Source organism: Bos grunniens, chromosome 13 (genome assembly GCF_055505025.1).
Source record: "Bos grunniens cultivar Pamir isolate PY7600 chromosome 13, Bosgru_T2T1.0, whole genome shotgun sequence".
In the NCBI taxonomy this organism is placed as follows: domain Eukaryota; kingdom Metazoa; phylum Chordata; class Mammalia; order Artiodactyla; family Bovidae; genus Bos; species Bos grunniens.
Genome location: NC_141177.1, coordinates 35,462,612 through 35,480,790, shown reverse-complemented (window position 1 = coordinate 35,480,790; position 18,179 = coordinate 35,462,612). Strand labels below are relative to the sequence as shown.

The 18,179-nt window shown below is 41.7% G+C and overlaps 1 protein-coding gene across 1 annotated transcript; it reads left to right on the top strand.

The window, feature by feature from the left end:
- Positions 1-2,107: 2,107 nt before the first annotated feature.
- Positions 2,108-17,413, top strand: CHGB (chromogranin B). The gene is made up of 5 exons (XM_086333446.1): positions 2,108-2,638; positions 7,706-7,752; positions 8,201-8,294; positions 14,085-15,751; positions 16,942-17,413. Exons 1-5 carry the CDS (start codon positions 2,590-2,592, stop codon positions 17,023-17,025), a joined length of 1,941 nt encoding a protein of 646 aa, XP_086189572.1. The 5' UTR covers positions 2,108-2,589; the 3' UTR covers positions 17,026-17,413.
- Positions 17,414-18,179: the final 766 nt, after the last annotated feature.

Sequence of the window (18,179 nt, the reverse complement as noted above, 5' to 3'; positions counted from 1 at the left end):
TTTGTCATTTGCTTTCTGACTCCTTCCTTGCAAACCATATTTTTTAGTCTCTGTTGTCAGTCATTCCCAGTTATGTTCCGCCACTAAGAGGTACTTGCACTGAAAGAGAGAAGTCAGGGTTTTTCTCCCAATTTCTCTTCTTGGGAGGAGAGGATGCATTTCTAGCAGTGGCTGCTTCTCTTCTGTGATTCTACCTCCCACCAGACTGCCCTTCCTCCATGATTCCATGGCCTTCATAGTCTAGCAAAAACACATCCTTTCTTGATCCTACCATTCCCTAGGGGCATACCAGCTGCCTGCAGTTAACAATCTTTGGGTTTCCTCATTTTCTCTTATTTGCATTTCAGCTTTTCTAATCCCTATTTTTCCTAAATTAAATTCCTTCTAGTAGTTTCATTTTACTAGCTGGATCCTGACGGGTAACCTATTTCAGGAGTCATGTACAAAACTATGTTTTTTTCTAAAACCTGGTTTCCAAGGGTTTGTTTTCCTCAATTTTTCTTTGAGAGCATTCCTGAGATATGTTTTTCCATGTAGCTTCTTTTCTTTTCCTACGGTAATAGTATTTTGTACAAGTTCAGATAAAATTATACCCAGAACAAAAACAGCAATCAAAAAACCTCAGTCCACTCTTGTCATTTGTTCCCAAATCAATTCACAGATTAAAGATGTCAGTTGCAATCAAATCGATCTATAAATCTGATAAATTCCTATCAAAATCTTAACAGACTTTTTTCATGAAAATTGAAAACTGCTTCTAAAATTTATATGAAAGTGCAAAGGGCCAAGAATAATAACTTCGTAAAGAAAAATAAGGGGGGAAGAACTTTTCCACCAGATATCAAGACATATTTAAAAGATATGATGATAAAGAAACTGTGGTACTGCTTCAAGGACAAACACATAGACCACTGAAATGGGACGGATTGATATTCTAGAGGAGTCCAGAAACATGCCCATTAACATGCACATATGAATTCTAGGTTTTTTCCAAAGTTAAACTACACAACAGTTGGGAAATATGGTCATTTTAGTAAAAAGAAAAAAAAACAAATTCCCAGAAAAATTAGGTGTTGATTTTTTTAAATTTATTTTTTATTGAAGGATAATGGCTTTACAGAATTTTGCTGTTTTCTGTCAAATCTCAACATGAATCAGCCATAGGTATACATATATCCCCTCCCTTTTGAAGCTCCCTCCCATTTCCCTCCCCATCCCACCACTCTAGGTTGATACAGAGCCCCTGTTTGAGTTTCCTGAGACATACAGCAAATTCCTGTTGGCTACCTATTTTACATATGGTAATGTAAGTTTCCTTGTTACTCTTTCCATACATCTCACCCTCTCCTTCCTAGAACCTATTATACAGAGTGAAGTGAGTCAGAAAGAGAAAGATAAATACCGTATTATAACACATATATAAGGAATCTAGAAAAATGGTACTAAAGAATTTACTTACAGGGCAACAATGGAGAAACAGACATAGAAAATAGACTTCTGCTTTTTTTAAAAAAATGGGAATTCCTGGAGGTCTAGAGGTTAAGATTCTGCGCTTCCTGCTCAGCCAAAACAAAAAACAAAACAAAAAAAAACAAAAAAGTGACCATGCCTCTATCTCATAGGATGTTTATTCTAAAGCCCTTGTTCATAAAGAAAATACTGATTTCCTCTGTCATCCTGCTTTGAGAGAATTCATGAGAAATCTTCCGCGGCCCCCACCTCTGCACTGTACATGTTAATCTAAATGTCAAAAGCAAAAATAATAAAAAGTTTATAAAATAATGAGAAAAAAAGAAAACTAAGTCTGAATATAGGAACTGGTTATCGGCCAACTACAATAATGAAAAGAGATACATAGCCTCCCTGGTGGCTCAGATGGTAAAGAATCTGCCTGCAATGCGGGAGACCTGGGTTCAATCCTTGGGTCGGGAAGATCCCTTGGAGAAGGAAACGGCAACCCACTTCAGTATTCTTGCCTGGTGAATTCCATGGACAAAGGAGCCTGGCGGGGCTACAGTCCATCGGGTCGCAAAGAGTCGGACACGACTGAAGCGACTGATACTTTCATACACAGCCTCAAACACGTTTCTAGGTAAGGAGGTTGGCGGCTGGGGTCGGGGGTGGGGGTGGTTTGGAGGGGTTGGAGAAGGCGGGATGCGGGGAAGATGAGAAATATATTTCGACAATCTAAGCAGGACTCGCTCCTTTCCCCTCTGGACTTCGATTTGAGCTACCTCTCCTCATCCTTCCACCCTTTCTGCCTAACTCTCCACTCGCGCTGAAGACTCAGAGCACCGAGGCGACTGCACTGGCGTAAATTTCTACCTACGTGCGCCACCGCCCCTGAAGGCCGTTTCATGACGTCAGAGCTAAGCGAGGGGGCGCCGCCTCCAGGGTGCCAGTCCCTCCCAGCCCTGCGGCCCTGGCTTGCCCTTTAAAAGAGCAGGGCCTGCGCCAACCACCCCACACCGCGGGGACCAGGATACAAGGTTGTTTTCCCACAGCATCTTCATCTCGCCTTCCGTCCCCTTCTCATTCACCCTTCCGACTGCTATCCTCTTCTCCGCGCAGATTTGGACGAGCCAGGCCATGCAGCCGGCCGCCCTTCTCGGCCTTCTGGGAGCCACGGTGGTTGCAGGTGAGTGGGCGCGGCTGGCCGTTCAGCACCGCGGACAGCGCCAGCTCTGTCTCCTTGGCAGTTCTGGGCATCTTGGCTGGTGGATACTGGGTGAGAGAGAGGGTTGAGTGAAGGTCTCTCCCTCTTGATTGAGGCTCTTAATTTCTTCCCTTCCCTGAGTGTTTCCCTTCAACTGCCCGCCCCAACATCTGACTTGGAAAAAGCCAGAGGACTTCCTAGCTCATGTCTAAAATGTCACATCCTCTCCATCTATTTAGAGAAATGCTGTTATAGTCTTTTTCTGTATCTGAAATTAAGTGTTTGGCTTTTTAAAGCCAGATGACCACGGAGAGACAGGAGTATACCTATTATATTAGTTGGCAACTGTATAATTTCTATGACTGTTAATATTATTTAAACATAATGAGATAAAGATAAGTCTTATGTATATATGTATATATCTTTTTTCTTAACATATATGTTAAGAAATGACACATATGTATGTTCATTTATCGACAGGTTGAATGTAATATTTTTCTGTATTTTATATTTCTGTCTCTGGGAGGAGGTAATTTCACACTCAGATTAATACATCTTTAAGTTATAAATGAGAAGTGCAATAGGTATTTTGACTTTTGTGCTCCAGAAAAATAGTGAGTGTGAAATAACCACAAAAATATTCTTAGAGTAGTAAAAATAAATTGTTTTAGTTAATTTGGGAGGATGCAATTTTAAGTAGTAGATATTTGACAGTTTCTTTATGTGTGGAAAATTGTGGGATTAATCTTTCAAACTGCTCTGAATCTCAATGATCTTTGGAAATTTGCGGGGGTGGGGGAAGTGTGTGTGTGTGTGTGTGTGTGTGTGTATTTGCATGCTGAAGTCAGTACAAGTCCACTGAAAAGTAAATATGCTGCCACCAGATTAAACTGGAGGTTTTTTTTTAAACTGTCTTAGTGACCTCATAGAATATTGTTCTTATCGAAGATTGAAATTCCTAACTAGAATTGAAGCATTGCTATCCATGAATATGAGGGTTCCATTGACAGTAATTACTGGATCCCAGATGTAAAGAGAGACAAAAGCCAGAGGTAATTTCTTTATTGCAAAGTCAGAACTTTCAAAAACTTCTGTCACTGTTACAAATTGCCTACAAATGTTCATGATTTAATTAAAGAAAGCCAAATAAATGTTTAGAGTCCTTCCTGGTGAAAAATATTTGCAGAAAGGAATTGCTTAATAGGCTAAATCTGTGCTATACATTGTGCTATAGACCACAAAAACAATGTTATTTCTGAGACTTATTTACCTACACGTGTATTAGTCACTAAGTTGTGTCTGACTCTTTGCGACCCCATGGACTGTAGCCCACCAGGTTCCTCTGTCCATGGAATTCTCCAGGCAGGAATACTGGAGTGGGTTACCATTCCCTTCTCCAGAGGATCTTCTCAACCCAGGGATCAAACCCAGTCTCTTGCATTGCAGGCAGTTTCTTTACCACTGAGCTACCAGGGAAGCCCCTATAGTGGTAAAATATTTATGGCTCTTTTGCAAGATAATATTTTAAGAAGGGTTTATATTTTAATGTCACTAAAATCATGATATTCTTTAAAAAAGTTTTTTTTTTTTTTACTGAGCTATAATTCACACACCATAAAATCTATACTTTTTAAAGTGCATAAATCAGTGATTTTTTGAACACTCACAGATTGTGTAACCATTATAACCTTTCAGAACATTTTCTCTCACCCCAGGAAAAAAAAACTCTATTCCCCATTCCCTCCTCCTTCAAATGCTTGGAAATGAGACATGGTAGCCTTCGAGCAGAGTTTGTTATTTACCAAAATCACAGGAATCCTGTGGAAACCATCTGGTTTATTTCCTACCATTATGAGCTTCTGGAAGGAGATCTATATCTCTCTACAGTAGTTACTATGCATCCTAAAAATTAATATGCATTCAGGAGCTGCATGCTTTCATATTACACTAGGTAAGATGGTTTCTGCATTCAAAAGAGCTTGCTTACTGTATTATTTTATAGCTGTTTTATTTTCACTCTGGGATGAAACCTTAGTTTGTTAGTCTTATTTGTTGTTCTTGTTCAGTCTCTCAATCGTATCCAGCTTTTTGCAACCCCATGGACTGCAGCACCCCAGGCTTCCCTGTCCTTCATCATATCCCGAAGCTAACTCAAACTCATGTCCATTGAGTCAGTGATGTCATCCAACCATCTCATCTTCTGTCATCCCCTTCTCCTACAAAAAAAGATCTTAATGACCCAGATAACCACAGTGGTGTGATCACTCATCTAGAGCCAGACATACTGGAATGCAAAGTCAAGGGGGCTTTAGGAAGCATCACTATGACCAAAGCTAGTGGAGGTGATGGAATTCCAGCTGAGCTATTTCAAATCCTGAAAGATGATGTTGTGAAAGTGCTGCACTCAGTATGCCAGCAAACTTGGAAAACTCAGCAGTTACTCTTATGGAATACTAATATTTTGGAAGTTATTCTCAGATTTACCATGTGATATTATTTGAAGGTTTTTCTGCCATTTGATTACTTCACTTTTATCATAATCATTGGGTTTTCTTTTGTGACCCCTAAATCTTAACTTATACAGAAATAAAGTAAGCTACTTTAGGGGTATCAACATATTTTTGGTTGTTACTTTGCTGTCACAGAGTCTACTGGAAGAGATACAATAGAACTTAGATATCTCACTAGATGCATAATATGTTTTCATAAGGAGATCTGAGTTCCATCAAACACATCTGAAGAGCCTCAATCAGGGAAACAGGACTGTTCTATAAAAACAAACATAAGTTACAAATTATTTAGAGTCACTAAAGAAAAATATTCCTCTGCCCCAAATAGTTAATAATAGCAACTATTATATATTTGTAGGGAGAAAAAAGAGAAAAGTTATTAGCAAGAAAATGTATTACCAATGAAAGTTTAGTAAAGCTAGAATTTAAAAAGGCACCTTCTAATTTATCACAGGAGTAATTTTCTCAGTTACTGCTTTTCAGGGGATTTCCTGGATATCAGGTGGAAAGAGTAAGTGCTGAAGTAGGAATGTTCTCAAATAACAGTCATTTGGGGGATAAAATAATGGCCCAGCACATTAGACTCTGAATGTCAAAGATGGCCATCCAGATTTTGTATGAACTACATTTCAGGAACATCATGGGGTCATACCTTGTCAGCCACCTCTCAAATATTTTACCCAACACTGCATTACTTAAGTCCCTTGAAACAACTGAAGTAGATCTCAGGCTGTGCTTTGATAAGGAAAATTCAGTAAGGTAAGTAAATGAAATAGGAGTTTTATTTCTAAATTAAGTGCTATGGTTTGACTAGGGGGAAGCAGTTCAAGAGACTTTGAAAGCAAATATTTGGGAAAGGTCAGGTTGCTGGTAATAAGCGGCTCACTTGAATAGCTTACATCTCTGATGTCTGAGAGTTTTGCTCTTGCTCCAAATATCTCTTCACTTGTTTCAAATTCCTGGAAGGATCTTTTGCACTGAGCTTCTCCAGTGATAATAACTGGAAGTATCAGGAGAACTATGGAGATGGGCCTGTATGTAAATGCTTTGAACTCCTCCAGTGGAAAGGGCTTAGACAGAACAAAATCAAAGTGAAAGATAAAAAAGTCAAAGCAACTGAAAAAGGCACTGCAAAATTAAAAACACCTGAAGCATTTCCTAAGACGACAAAAGCATCTCAATCATGGGTTTAAAATAAACAGAATCTCATAAAATTTAATTTAAATAAATTAAAATTTATCTTTTTACAATATCTCATGAGCCTCTGTTAAACACTTATTCGCATGTGCTATCATGCACTCGGTGCTGTCCTGATAAAATTAGATAATTTCCATTGGAGAAGGAAATGGCAACCCACTCCAGTATTCTTGCCTGGAAAATCCCATGGACAGAGTAGCCTGGTAGGCTACAGTCAGTCTGTGGGGTTGCAAAGAGTCAGACACGACTGAGTGACTTCACTTTCTTTCTTTCTTTCATGTTCTTTACCTGGATGCAGACAACATGGGGGATGGGAAGCCACACTGATACAGCCACATTAGCACGCTTGTCTAAGAAAAGACTTGGGGTAAAACAGGGTGATTAATTATATAAAATAATCACAACCAAGTTTTGTAAAGGAAGTGAATTTCAGGAAAATATTTTCTTGGGGACTGGAAGAGGCAGAGGGAATCACATATCTTTACCCATTTTGAGTAGGCAGAAAGGTTGAGGAGGGCACCCTAGTTTCATTTAAACTAGGTTTGCTTTTAATTTTTTATTGCTATATATAGAAAACTGCATGAATCATAAGTTTACAGTTTGGGCTTCCCTGGTGGTTCTGGGCTAGAGAATCCACCTACTAATGCAGGAGATATGGCTTTGATCCCTGATCCAGGAAGATCCCACATGTCTCAGAGCAACTAAGCCCATGTTCTGCAACTATATTAAGCCTGTGCACACAACTAATGAGTCCTTGTGTCCTAGAGCCCATGGTCCACAAGAGAACCCACCACAATGAGAAGCCTGTGTACCACAAATAGACAATAGTCCCTGCTTTCTGCAACTGGAGAAACACCTACCCAGCAACAAAGACCCAGCACAACCAAAAATAAATAAAGACAATTATTTTCAAAAAGAGTTTTTTGAAAAAAGAAAGATCCCACATCCCACGTGGCCAAAAAATTAAAGTATACTTCTTACTGAATTTTTCACTCATTGAACACACCTGTGTAATCAGCACCCAGATGGAAAATAGAACACTGTCAGTATCCCGGAAGGTCTCCTTCTGTGGATATGATTTATATTGGATATAAGATTCCTAATCTTGTTTACAACATGTTAAGGGAAAACAGCTGTGTATGTGTATGTGTGTGTGTATACATGCAACTGGGGTGATTCTGGTCCCTGAGGCAGACATCCCCAACTGTCTCCACCTTGTTCAGCTCTGACTCTGCTCCTCCTTCCAAGTAACAAGCTAGGGGTGGGGTGATTTTGTGAGTTTGCAGATACACAGCTTCCAAAATCAACTCAAGTTGTTTCCCATTCCTTTTCTCCTTCTAAGCCGTCAGCTCTATGCCAGTGGACATCAGGAACCACAATGAAGAAGTGGTAAGTTGAAATGGAATTCTGAAATCTAGATTTTTATCTAGACTCTAGATTCTCCCACTCATTATCTCATCAAACTAAACAAAACAAAAAAACAAACAATAATGTGGAAACGGGAGTAAGTGATGTCCCTCTTGCCCTGTTTTTTTTACCTTCTTCCTGGATGTTTTAGTGCCCATGAGGATAGCTGTCATCACACCATTTTCCTTCTAATCTGTTCAGAAGTGGGTATTTCTTTCTTTCTCTGGACAGTCTTGACCCAGTGCCTTTTTGCGTTGCTCTGTGGAGAGGCCTGGGAGGTTTGAGTACAGACCTTGTGAATCTACATTCCTCCAAGGATTCTGCATAAGTACAGGTCACACAGTCAAGCTTCTCTTGACAGCAGCTCTGGGTTAAGTAGTCCATCCCAGTGATACCAGCTTTGCCAACCTACTTTTGGGTTCCCCCCTAGGTGACTCACTGCATCATCGAGGTCCTCTCAAATGCCCTATTGAAGTCCAGCGCTCCACCCATCACCCCCGAGTGCCGACAAGTCCTGAAGAAGAGTAAGTGCCCTCCACTGCAGGAAATATTTGTCCTTTCTCCTGCTCCCTCCATTTCAACTTCCACTTTACTTCCCTATGACCCGGGGTGTGATGTAGTGGGAAGGGTACAGGCTCAATCAGTATCTGGGGAGATAAGCTATGGCTTTTAGTCCTTGCTATGCCACTTCACTTAGTAGCTAGTGTTACCATGGGGAAGACCCCTTGCCTCTCTGGGCCTATTTCCTCAAATTAAATGAGGGGGTTGAACTCAATGATAGTCTGTGAGATGTTTATCAGTTCTTAAATTCCTTGGTTTGAGAGTTTGGAATTTTAAAACAGGCTTTTATTTAGTGGAGGGAGGTATGGGGAATGCTTGTTTGTGATTAGACAGAGGGGAGAAGTGTTGAAAGATGAAAGGATAGAAGAAAACAAAAATTATGCTTCTCTTTGCTTTCTACTCTTCTGACAACGAGGAGTTAGAAGCTTGGAAAGGTGACTGGGAAACTTTTGGCCAGTTTATGTAACAGATTGGGTAAGCCATTTTAATGCATAGTTTATTAGAATGTGTGTGTGTGCACATGCATGCACACGTGCACACATGCAACTCTTGGCAGCTCTTGCCAGGCTCTTCTGTCCATGGAATTTTCCAGGCAAAAATACTGAAGTGGTTTGCCATTTCCTTCTTCAGGGGATATTCCTGAATCAGGGATAGAACCTGAGTCTCCTGCATTGGCAGGCGGATTCTTTACCTCTGTACCACCTGGGAAGCCCGTTGTTAGAATGAGTGGTACTACCAAATGGTGTCAGGAGTTTCAGGCCTGAGACTTGGAAGGGGTGGGGACAGACTTAGAGCATCCCAAAACTCAGAGTGATGGCCTTCTGAGTATAGACTGGGATGTTTCTCTGCAAAACAGCTTATGCTGAAAACAAAATTTGAACAGTGATACAACCAGTATTCATTGGGAGTTGACTCAAAGAGACAAATTTTGCAAAACTATGCATCTCTTTTATCATAAAGTCAAACTGATTCAAAAAAATCCCCAAAGCTCTGCTCTCTTTAACATCTTTCTCTGCTTTTAAATTTTGAGTCAGGCTATGAACAAAAGATTTTATTTTTTTCTTTTCACCTTCAAAATCTCCCATTGCAAGATAATACTCTCTTTCCATTGCTGCACATGAGGCCCCATGTATAAAATTATATTTTAAAAAAAGTATTAGTGACTAGCCAAAAGAGTAACCTGGGGGACTCTATCCACCACTGGGGGCTTCAGGATAACCATAGGAGGTGTGGGAGCTTGAGGCAGTAGGAGCCCCATGCATGGTGGAAGGAAGCTTCCTTACCATTCCCAGCCTAATACTTTTATGAATTTCTCCCCAACTTTCTCTTCCAGCGGTTACAGAAATGAGCTTGTTTGAATGAGCTTATTAACCGTTGCAGGGAATGAGTGAGAGCAGGGGTGGGTCTCCTGGCAGGGACTAAAATCTGCTCCTTTGGGCCAACCCATCTTGCTCTCTCCCTTCCCCTTTCTTTGTTTACCAGATGAATGTAGAAGTTCTGGGTCTGTCAGACTAGGTCATCAAAGAACCATGATTGCTTTTTGTTGTTCAGTCACTTAGAAGAGTTATTGATTGTAGGGCAAACTGCTGTTAACTGCTAAGATCAGAGTCTTAACCCTCAGATAGGATTCTAGCTTTTGCTCATCATTGACTGTGCCCTGGGTTTTTTTGAGGTCTCTTGAGAGATCCCCAAGAAAACTGGCAAAAATCAAATGACCCATGTCTATCAGGACCTTAGAGACTTCACAGCCAGAGAGCCATTCAATACTGAGATCAGGAAAATTTGAGCTCTTCCAGGGTGGCAGAGACTCAAACACCAGTCAGGGCCAGACAGACAGATAACAGAAAGGAGTAAAACAGGACATGAAGTGACTCACAAACTGGAGGATACATGCCCCTTCTAAAGGGGAGTAGATTTTTCGCAGCTTCAATCCTATTGTGAAAGAAATATGGATTCTGTTGAGAGATCTTGGGATTTTTCACAATAATTTAAAAGTTGGATTTTCCTGAGCAGTATCTCCTGGCATTTAAGTATTGCCTCTGAATTCAAATTTACTGAAAATGTTATTTAGGCCAAATACAACTCACCTCTGGGCTACCAGTTCATAACTTCTGTTGACTGGGAAAAAAAAAGCACAGCCAAAAGTTGAGAATTATGTTTTATTCCATGGACATATTGAGGATTTAAGCCCAGGAAACAGCCTCTCAGATAGCTCTGAGGGGCTATTTTGAAGAGGTAAGGGAGGAGCCAGGATATATAGAAGGTTTTGCAACAAAAACCAGGTAATCAGAACTTCAAAAGTTTAATGGTAATTGAAGATAACCAGACATCTTAAGTTAATGAATTTGGCACTTTTCTACATATGGGAAAATGCAAGAGTCTGGGATTATTGAAGTCATCCCTTGGATTATGTACTTTTATCTTATTTTTTTCCTTCCTAAATCCCTTCTGGGTACACAATTAGGTGTGGCTGATGTCTTGATGACCATAAATAACATCCTTTGTTTACTGACTTGGCAGGTGACATTCTTTGTCCACACTTCTGTCCTATTCTGGTTTTCTCTTTCACTGAAAACTAATGGAGTTTTCTGCCAACTAGATGGATGAATTTCTTCATGCAGCCTCCCTCCCATTCCCAGCCCATCTCCACTCCCACTCTTTCCAGCACATCTCTGGATGTGCTGAGCAAATGAACATTTGGGGAATAAAGAAGAATCATTGTTTTATGGTTTGAAGAGACCTTAGGGAATTCATGGTCCAATTTAACAGGTACAAAAATCTATTTGACCTGGTTGATCTGGTCCTCTTTGCAACATGACAGTCAGGGAAGGAAGGTGCATTTTTCCCCTTTTTATTTGAAGTAAGAGTGAGCTTTACACCTTCATTTTCAGATTGACAAAACTGTATGCTGCTAATCACAGCCCTCCTCCTATCTCACCTGAAGGGGCTAAAAGCTAAATTTAGGAAGAAGTGCTAAGTCTCAGGCAAGCTGCTATAGGCAGCATACATTTAACCAGAAAAAAATAAAAATAATTATCTTCCTTACCAGCAGGGAGTAGGAAATGGGCCACACAGCCTCTGCCCGGGGAAGCTGAGATGCTGTTTGAATGATGTCAGTATCTGCTCAGATCCTCCGTGCTTATCTGTGCCTACCTGGTCAGCCCTGCCTCAGTGCTACACACACCATCACTGGCTCTTAAAAGGCAGAGGCATTGGTGAGGAGCTAGCCCTCAAGTGTCTGGGTGTGAAAGGTCAGGGACATTTCAGTTGCCTCATAAAACATGAGAATATTATTATGCCAGACTAGGCTTTTAAGCAGAGAGGAATAGACTGCTTTCTTGGACATTTTTACAAAACAGACCAATTTTTTCTGTTTTGCAAGTGTCAATTCAAAATGAATCATCAAGAGTTGTTCATTAGAAATACTATGTGAACCACAAATATAATTTCAAATTTTCCAGTAGCCACCTTAAAAAAGTAAAAAGAATAAATAATAATAAATTTAATAAATAAATAATAATACATTTAATTTTGTCCCATTTACTTTATCAATATAATTTTTATATATCCAATTTATTTATAATACCAAAATATTATCATTTCAACATACAATCAATATGAAAATTTGAGACATCTTACATTCTTTTTTTTAATCTGAGGTATCTGACATCTTGTCACGTCTTATATTTATGGCATGTCTCAGTTTGGACCAGCCACATTTCAAGTCCTCAATAGCCACAAAGGGTTGGTGACTCTCACCATGGATGGCACAGAGGTCAGCCCAGAGCTGTGAGCGGCCTTGACTTCAGTTGTTCTATCTGAATTCAGTGACATCAGTTGAAATCCAAGCCCTCCAAGCTAACAACTCAGTGTTAACTGCATTATCTCCTTTCGTGGGATGCCCTTGAGTTAAGGGACTTCCCTGGTGGCTCAGGGAAAGTGTCTGTCTATTGCAGGAGACCTGGGTTCGATCCCTGGGTTGAGAAGATCCTCTGGAGAAGGAAATGGCAACCCACTCCAGTACTCTTGCCTGGAAAATCCCATAGACAGAGGAGCTACAGTCTGTGGGTTAGGAAAGAGTTGGACACCATTGAGCGACTTCACCTTACCTAACCTTACCTTAGTAAAGAAGCTATCAACAAATAATGAATTTGAGTCAGTTTAGTGAGGTGGATGAACCTAGAGCCTGTTACATAGAATGAAGTAGGTCAGAAAGTGAAAAACAAATATTGTATATTAACACAAATATATGGAATCTAGAAAAATGGTACTGATGAATCTATTTGTAGGGCAGGAATAGAGATTCAGACATAGAGAATACAATTATGGACACAGCAGGGGAAGAAGATGTTGGGACAAATTGAGAGAATAGCATTGAAAGATATACATTACCAAGTGATTGTTAATGGGAAGTTGCCATTTAGAGCAGGGAGCTCAGCCTCGTTGTTCTCTGATAATCTAGAGGGCTGGGATGGGGTAAGAGGTGGAAGGGAGGTTCAAGAGGGAGGGGACATGTGTATACCTGTGGCTGATTCATGTTGATATATGGTAGAAACCAACACAACGTGGTAAACCAATTATCCTCCAATTAAAATTAAATAACTTTTAAAAAAGCTGTCAACATTTGGAAAAGATGAGAGAAAACAATATTCAGTTAAAGTATTTGTTACACCATCTACTGTAACTGTTGACTTGTGTAATACAAAGATAATTCAGTTTACTGAAGTTCATTTTCAATGTTTAAGAACAGGAGGGGCAGATGGGACCTGAATGAGGGAAGGACATGGCCCCTTCCACTGCTGTGCGGTTTTCTCAGAAGAAATACACACCCTGCTTATCGCCAATTATTAAGTTATATTGTCACTTACTGCTAAGTTGCATTTATACAGTTGATTGGATAATTAAAGTCTGATAAACTAAGAGTCAGACAAGTCTGAGTGACTGAAAAACAACAAACTAATAATTAAAGAAATTTAATCCTCTGTTGAATCTGATATTTCCCATTTTTGCTATTTAACTTTACTTAGCTGGGTTCTAGTGGAAGATATTTACACAATGCTAATTTTTAAAGGCTTACTTAGAGTAAATTTGGAAAGAATGGTCCTTAATTACACCTCTCTGAGCCTCAATGTCTCTGTAGTCACAAGGAGGTTTAACTACACAAATTCTAAGGTTTCTTCTGGTTCTAAATTCTAACATTTTATAGAATTTTTATAGTATTTTATAAACCTATATTTGAGTTTCAATTTGGTCACTGAAAGATGCTCAGGTGATCCAGTGGTTAAGAATCCACCTAACAATGCAGAAGACACAGGTTTGATCTCTGGAACTGGAAGCTCCCACATGTCTTGGAGCAACTTAGCCCAATACACCACAACTACTGAGCCTGTGCTCTGCAACAAAAGAAGCCACCAAAATGAGACGCCTGTACACCACAAGGAAGAGTAGACCCCCAACTCACTGCAACTAGAGAAAAGCCCGCAGGCAGCAAAGAAGTCCCCCCCAGAAAATGCAGCCAAAATAAATGTTTATTGGGTGTTATGAAAAAATAAATATATAGAATATTTATTATCAGATTTAAATACAGCTAGGGAGTTTTCATACCATTTCTTTCAAAAGTAATCTTAAAAAATTAACTTAAAAGATTACCCAAGGATTTTCAGGATCTTTAGGGTTTGTAGTGATCACTGAGGCTGGTGCTTACTGAACCACAAGCAATTCTGAAGTGATACTCTTTTTTATTTTCATTATAGATGGAAAAGAGCTCAAAGATGAAGAGAAAAGTGAAAATGAAAACACAAGGTTTGAAGTGAGATTGTTGAGAGACCCAGCTGACACCTCAGAAGCCCCCGGGCTCTCCAGTAGGGAGGACTCAGGGGAGGGGGATGCCCAAGTCCCAACAGTAGCAGACACGGAGAGCGGTGGGCATAGCCGAGAGCGGGCAGGTGAGCCCCCGGGAAGTCAAGTGGCCAAAGAAGCAAAGACACGCTATTCTAAGAGCGAGGAACAGAACAGGGAGGAAGAAATGGTGAAATACCAGAAAAGGGAACGTGGGGAAGTTGGCAGTGAGGAGAGACTGTCTGAAGGGCCGGGAAAGGCACAAATGGCTTTTCTCAACCAAAGAAACCAGACTCCGGCTAAGAAAGAGGAGTTAGTGTCCAGATATGATACACAGTCTGCCAGGGGCCTTGAGAAGTCGCACAGCCGGGAAAGGAGCAGCCAGGAGAGTGGAGAGGAGACCAAGAGCCAGGAGAACTGGCCCCAAGAGCTGCAACGCCATCTGGAGGGCCAGGAAGCACCCGGAGAAAGTGAAGAGGATGCCAGCCCCGAGGTGGACAAACGGCGCTCGAGGCCAAGACACCACCACGGGAGGAGCAGGCCCGACAGGTCCTCCCAGGAGGGGAATCCTCCCCTCGAGGAGGAGTCACACGTGGGCACGGGCAACTCAGACGAAGAGAAAGCCCGCCATCCAGCCCACTTTAGGGCTTTGGAGGAGGGAGCCGAATATGGGGAGGAAGTGAGGAGACACTCAGCTGCCCAGGCTCCTGGAGACTTGCAGGGGGCACGATTCGGGGGCAGAGGACGTGGAGAGCACCAGGCTCTAAGGCGTCCCAGCGAGGAGAGCCTAGAGCAGGAAAACAAGAGACATGGCCTCAGCCCGGATCTAAACATGGCGCAGGGATACAGCGAGGAAAGCGAGGAAGAGAGGGGTCCGGCCCGGGGACCCAGCTACGGAGCCCGGGGAGGGGAGGCGGCGGCCTACTCCACACTAGGCCAAACAGATGAGAAACGGTTCTTGGGTGAAACGCACCACCGTGTTCAGGAAAGCCAGAGGGACAAGGCGAGGCGCCGCCTACCAGGCGAGCTGAGAAATTACCTCGACTATGGTGAGGAAAAGGGTGAGGAAGCAGCCAGAGGGAAGTGGCAGCCGCAGGGAGACCCGCGAGACGCTGACGAGAACAGGGAAGAGGCTAGGCTTCGAGGCAAACAGTATGCTCCCCATCACATCACTGAAAAGAGATTAGGGGAGCTACTCAATCCATTCTACGACCCTTCCCAGTGGAAGAGCAGCCGTTTTGAGAGAAAAGACCCCATGGATGACAGTTTTCTTGAGGGTGAAGAGGAAAACGGGCTGACCTTGAATGAGAAAAATTTCTTCCCAGAATACAACTATGACTGGTGGGAGAAAAAGCCCTTTGAAGAGGATGTAAACTGGGGGTATGAGAAGAGAAACCCGGTCCCCAAACTGGATCTAAAAAGGCAGTATGACCGAGTGGCCGAACTGGACCAGCTCCTTCACTACAGGAAGAAGTCAGCTGAGTTCCCAGACTTCTATGACTCCGAGGAGCAGATGAGCCCACAACACACAGCAGAAAATGAAGAGGAGAAGGCTGGCCAAGGAGTTCTGACGGAGGAAGAGGTATAGTGTGGGGCTTCTGCTTAAAACTAACTTCAGATAGTTAATGTTCGTATATTATGTACAAGATTATCTAATGTTACGGGGAAAATGATGGGAATTAATCACCATGAGACTGTAGACCTAGTAAGGGAATGGAGACAACATCTAGGTTTGATTTCTACCTGGCATCTAGCCGTTGTCCACATCCCTGTCAACTTCCTCCCACTGCAGTGCTTCTCAACCTCAGCTACACATTGTCATCACCTGGAGAGATTGAAAAATTACTGACATTCTGTGACCCACCCCCAGAGATTCTTTCTGGTACTGGGTGCTGCCTGAGCATCAGGATGTTTTAAAGCTCCCAGGTGGTTTCAATATTCAGCCAAGGTTGAAAACCACTGGCCTAGTGTATTCTCCTTGGTCATTTGACTTTTCATCACTATTTCCCAGGGTAGGAAAGAACAGATGGTACAGAAATTAGTTGCTTTGTTCTCTCTTTATTATCTCCTAGCCTACAACATGGAGAAGGCAATGGCACCCCACTCCAGTACTCTTGCCTGGAAAATCCCATGGACGGAGGAGCCTGGTAGGCTGCAGTCCATGGGGTCACGAAGAGTTGGACATGACTGAGCGACTTCATTTTCACTTTTCACTTTCATGCATTGGAGAAGGAAATGGCAACCCACTCCAGTGTTCTTGCCTGGAGAATCCCAGGGATGGCAGAGCCTGGTGGGCTGCCGTCTCTGGGGTCGCATAGAGTCGGACACGACTGAAGCAACTTAGCAGCAGCAGCAGCAGCCTACAACATTCAGACATCTATGTCTGGGAGAAGTAACATTCCTGGAGCATTACCTTCCTTAACAGTGTTTTGTTTTGTTTGTTTGTTTTTTCTGCCAGTATTGATTATGTAGGTTGGTGCTTCTCAAAGTTGAATGTGCATCAGAATCATATGGGATTTCTAGCCTTAGAGTGTCTGGTTTGGTAGGTAGGCCCCAGGTAGGGCCCAAGAACCTGTATTTCTGATAAGTTCCCTAGTGATGCTGATGCTGCTGGTCAAGGAACTGCATTTTGAAAACCACTAATGTAGGGTACCTTCTATAGCCTCTAACATATCAAAAACTCCCTTTTCTGTTCATACGCCCTCAAACTACAAAAAGGTAGGTTGTTTTTTGATCTGGGACCTCATGCCTCCACTTTTCTATATTTTCTAGGAAAAAGAACTTGAAAACTTGGCTGCGATGGATTTGGAACTACAGAAAATAGCTGAGAAGTTCAGTGGTACCCGAAGGGGCTAATGGTCATTAGAGTAAAGGGCAGATTTTAAGACAGCCTTCACATGATCTGTTATCCACCACTTCACTGAAAGACCCCATTTATTTATCCAAAGGCAGAAAGTAGAATTTACTCATCCAATGTTTGACACAATTGGAAATGTCTTTGATTTTTGCCAGAGTGCTATTGGAAATATAAATAGCATGACTTGTAGTATACTCTTTATAAAAAAGTAGATATATGAACATGCTTGTGACAATGACTGTGCTACTGTCCTTGAAAAAATGTCTTAGTTTGAAGTAATAAAAGATTCACCTGAGGCCAAAAGCGTCATGTTCGCAGTTTCCCTTGGTCTAATAGTCTGACTTTCAGATCCATTCTTCAAAATAAATTCTAAAATACAGCACTTAAGATTTGTTGGTTTCTTGGTCTTTGGATGCAGAATAGAAAAAAAAAAAAAAAAGGAAAAGAGCAAACATCTGAAATAAAAGAATCCTCCAGTACTCTTGCCTGGAAAATCCCATGGACAGAGGAGCCTGGTGGGCTTCAGTCCATGGGGTCGCTAAGAGTCGGACACGACTGAGCGACTTCACTTTCACTTCTCACTTTCATACATTGGAGAAGGAAATGGCAACCCACTCTTGCCTGGAGAATCCCAGGGACAGGGGAGCCTGGTGGCCTGCCGTCTATGGGGTCACACAGAGTTGGACATGACTGAAGCGACTTAGCAGCAGCAGCAATGGAGGATATAAAGATAAAGAGATCAGGAAAAGGCATCTATTCCCCTGGGCTGGAGAAAGGATAAATAGACTTAAAGAACCTGTTTCAAAAATGATTATAAGACATTAATTTTAAAATCCTATCACCTGGAGAGCTCTGGGAATAGCCAGCCAGAGTCATTTTTCAGGGCTGAGGAGAAAGTTTGGATAGTGGGAAGAACTCCCGACTGGGAATCTTATCTGGGATAGGCCAGACAGATCCTTGGAACTTCAGGGCCTGTTTGATTTCTGCTGTTTAAGAAGACAAGGCTCTGACTCTGTAGCTGTGTGACTTTGAGCAAGTTACTTTCCCTCTCTGGAGCTCAGGTACATCAGTAAAACAAGGATATCTGTTCATTGGATTGTTATGAGGATGACTGAGTTTATGCAAAACACTCAGCATAGTGCCTGGTGTAGGA

What these genes read in the sequence shown, in the direction of transcription:
- CHGB (XM_086333446.1), top strand. Translation starts at nt 2,590, where the DNA reads ATGCAGCCGGCCGCCCTTCTCGGCCTTCTGGGAGCCACGGTGGTTGCA. An exon ending in GGAACCACAATGAAGAAGTG is followed by an intron (nt 7,753 to 8,200) that starts GTAAGTTGAAAT and finishes GTTCCCCCCTAG; the next exon opens with GTGACTCACTGCATCATCGA. An exon ending in CCGACAAGTCCTGAAGAAGA is followed by an intron (nt 8,295 to 14,084) that starts GTAAGTGCCCTC and finishes TTTTCATTATAG; the next exon opens with ATGGAAAAGAGCTCAAAGAT.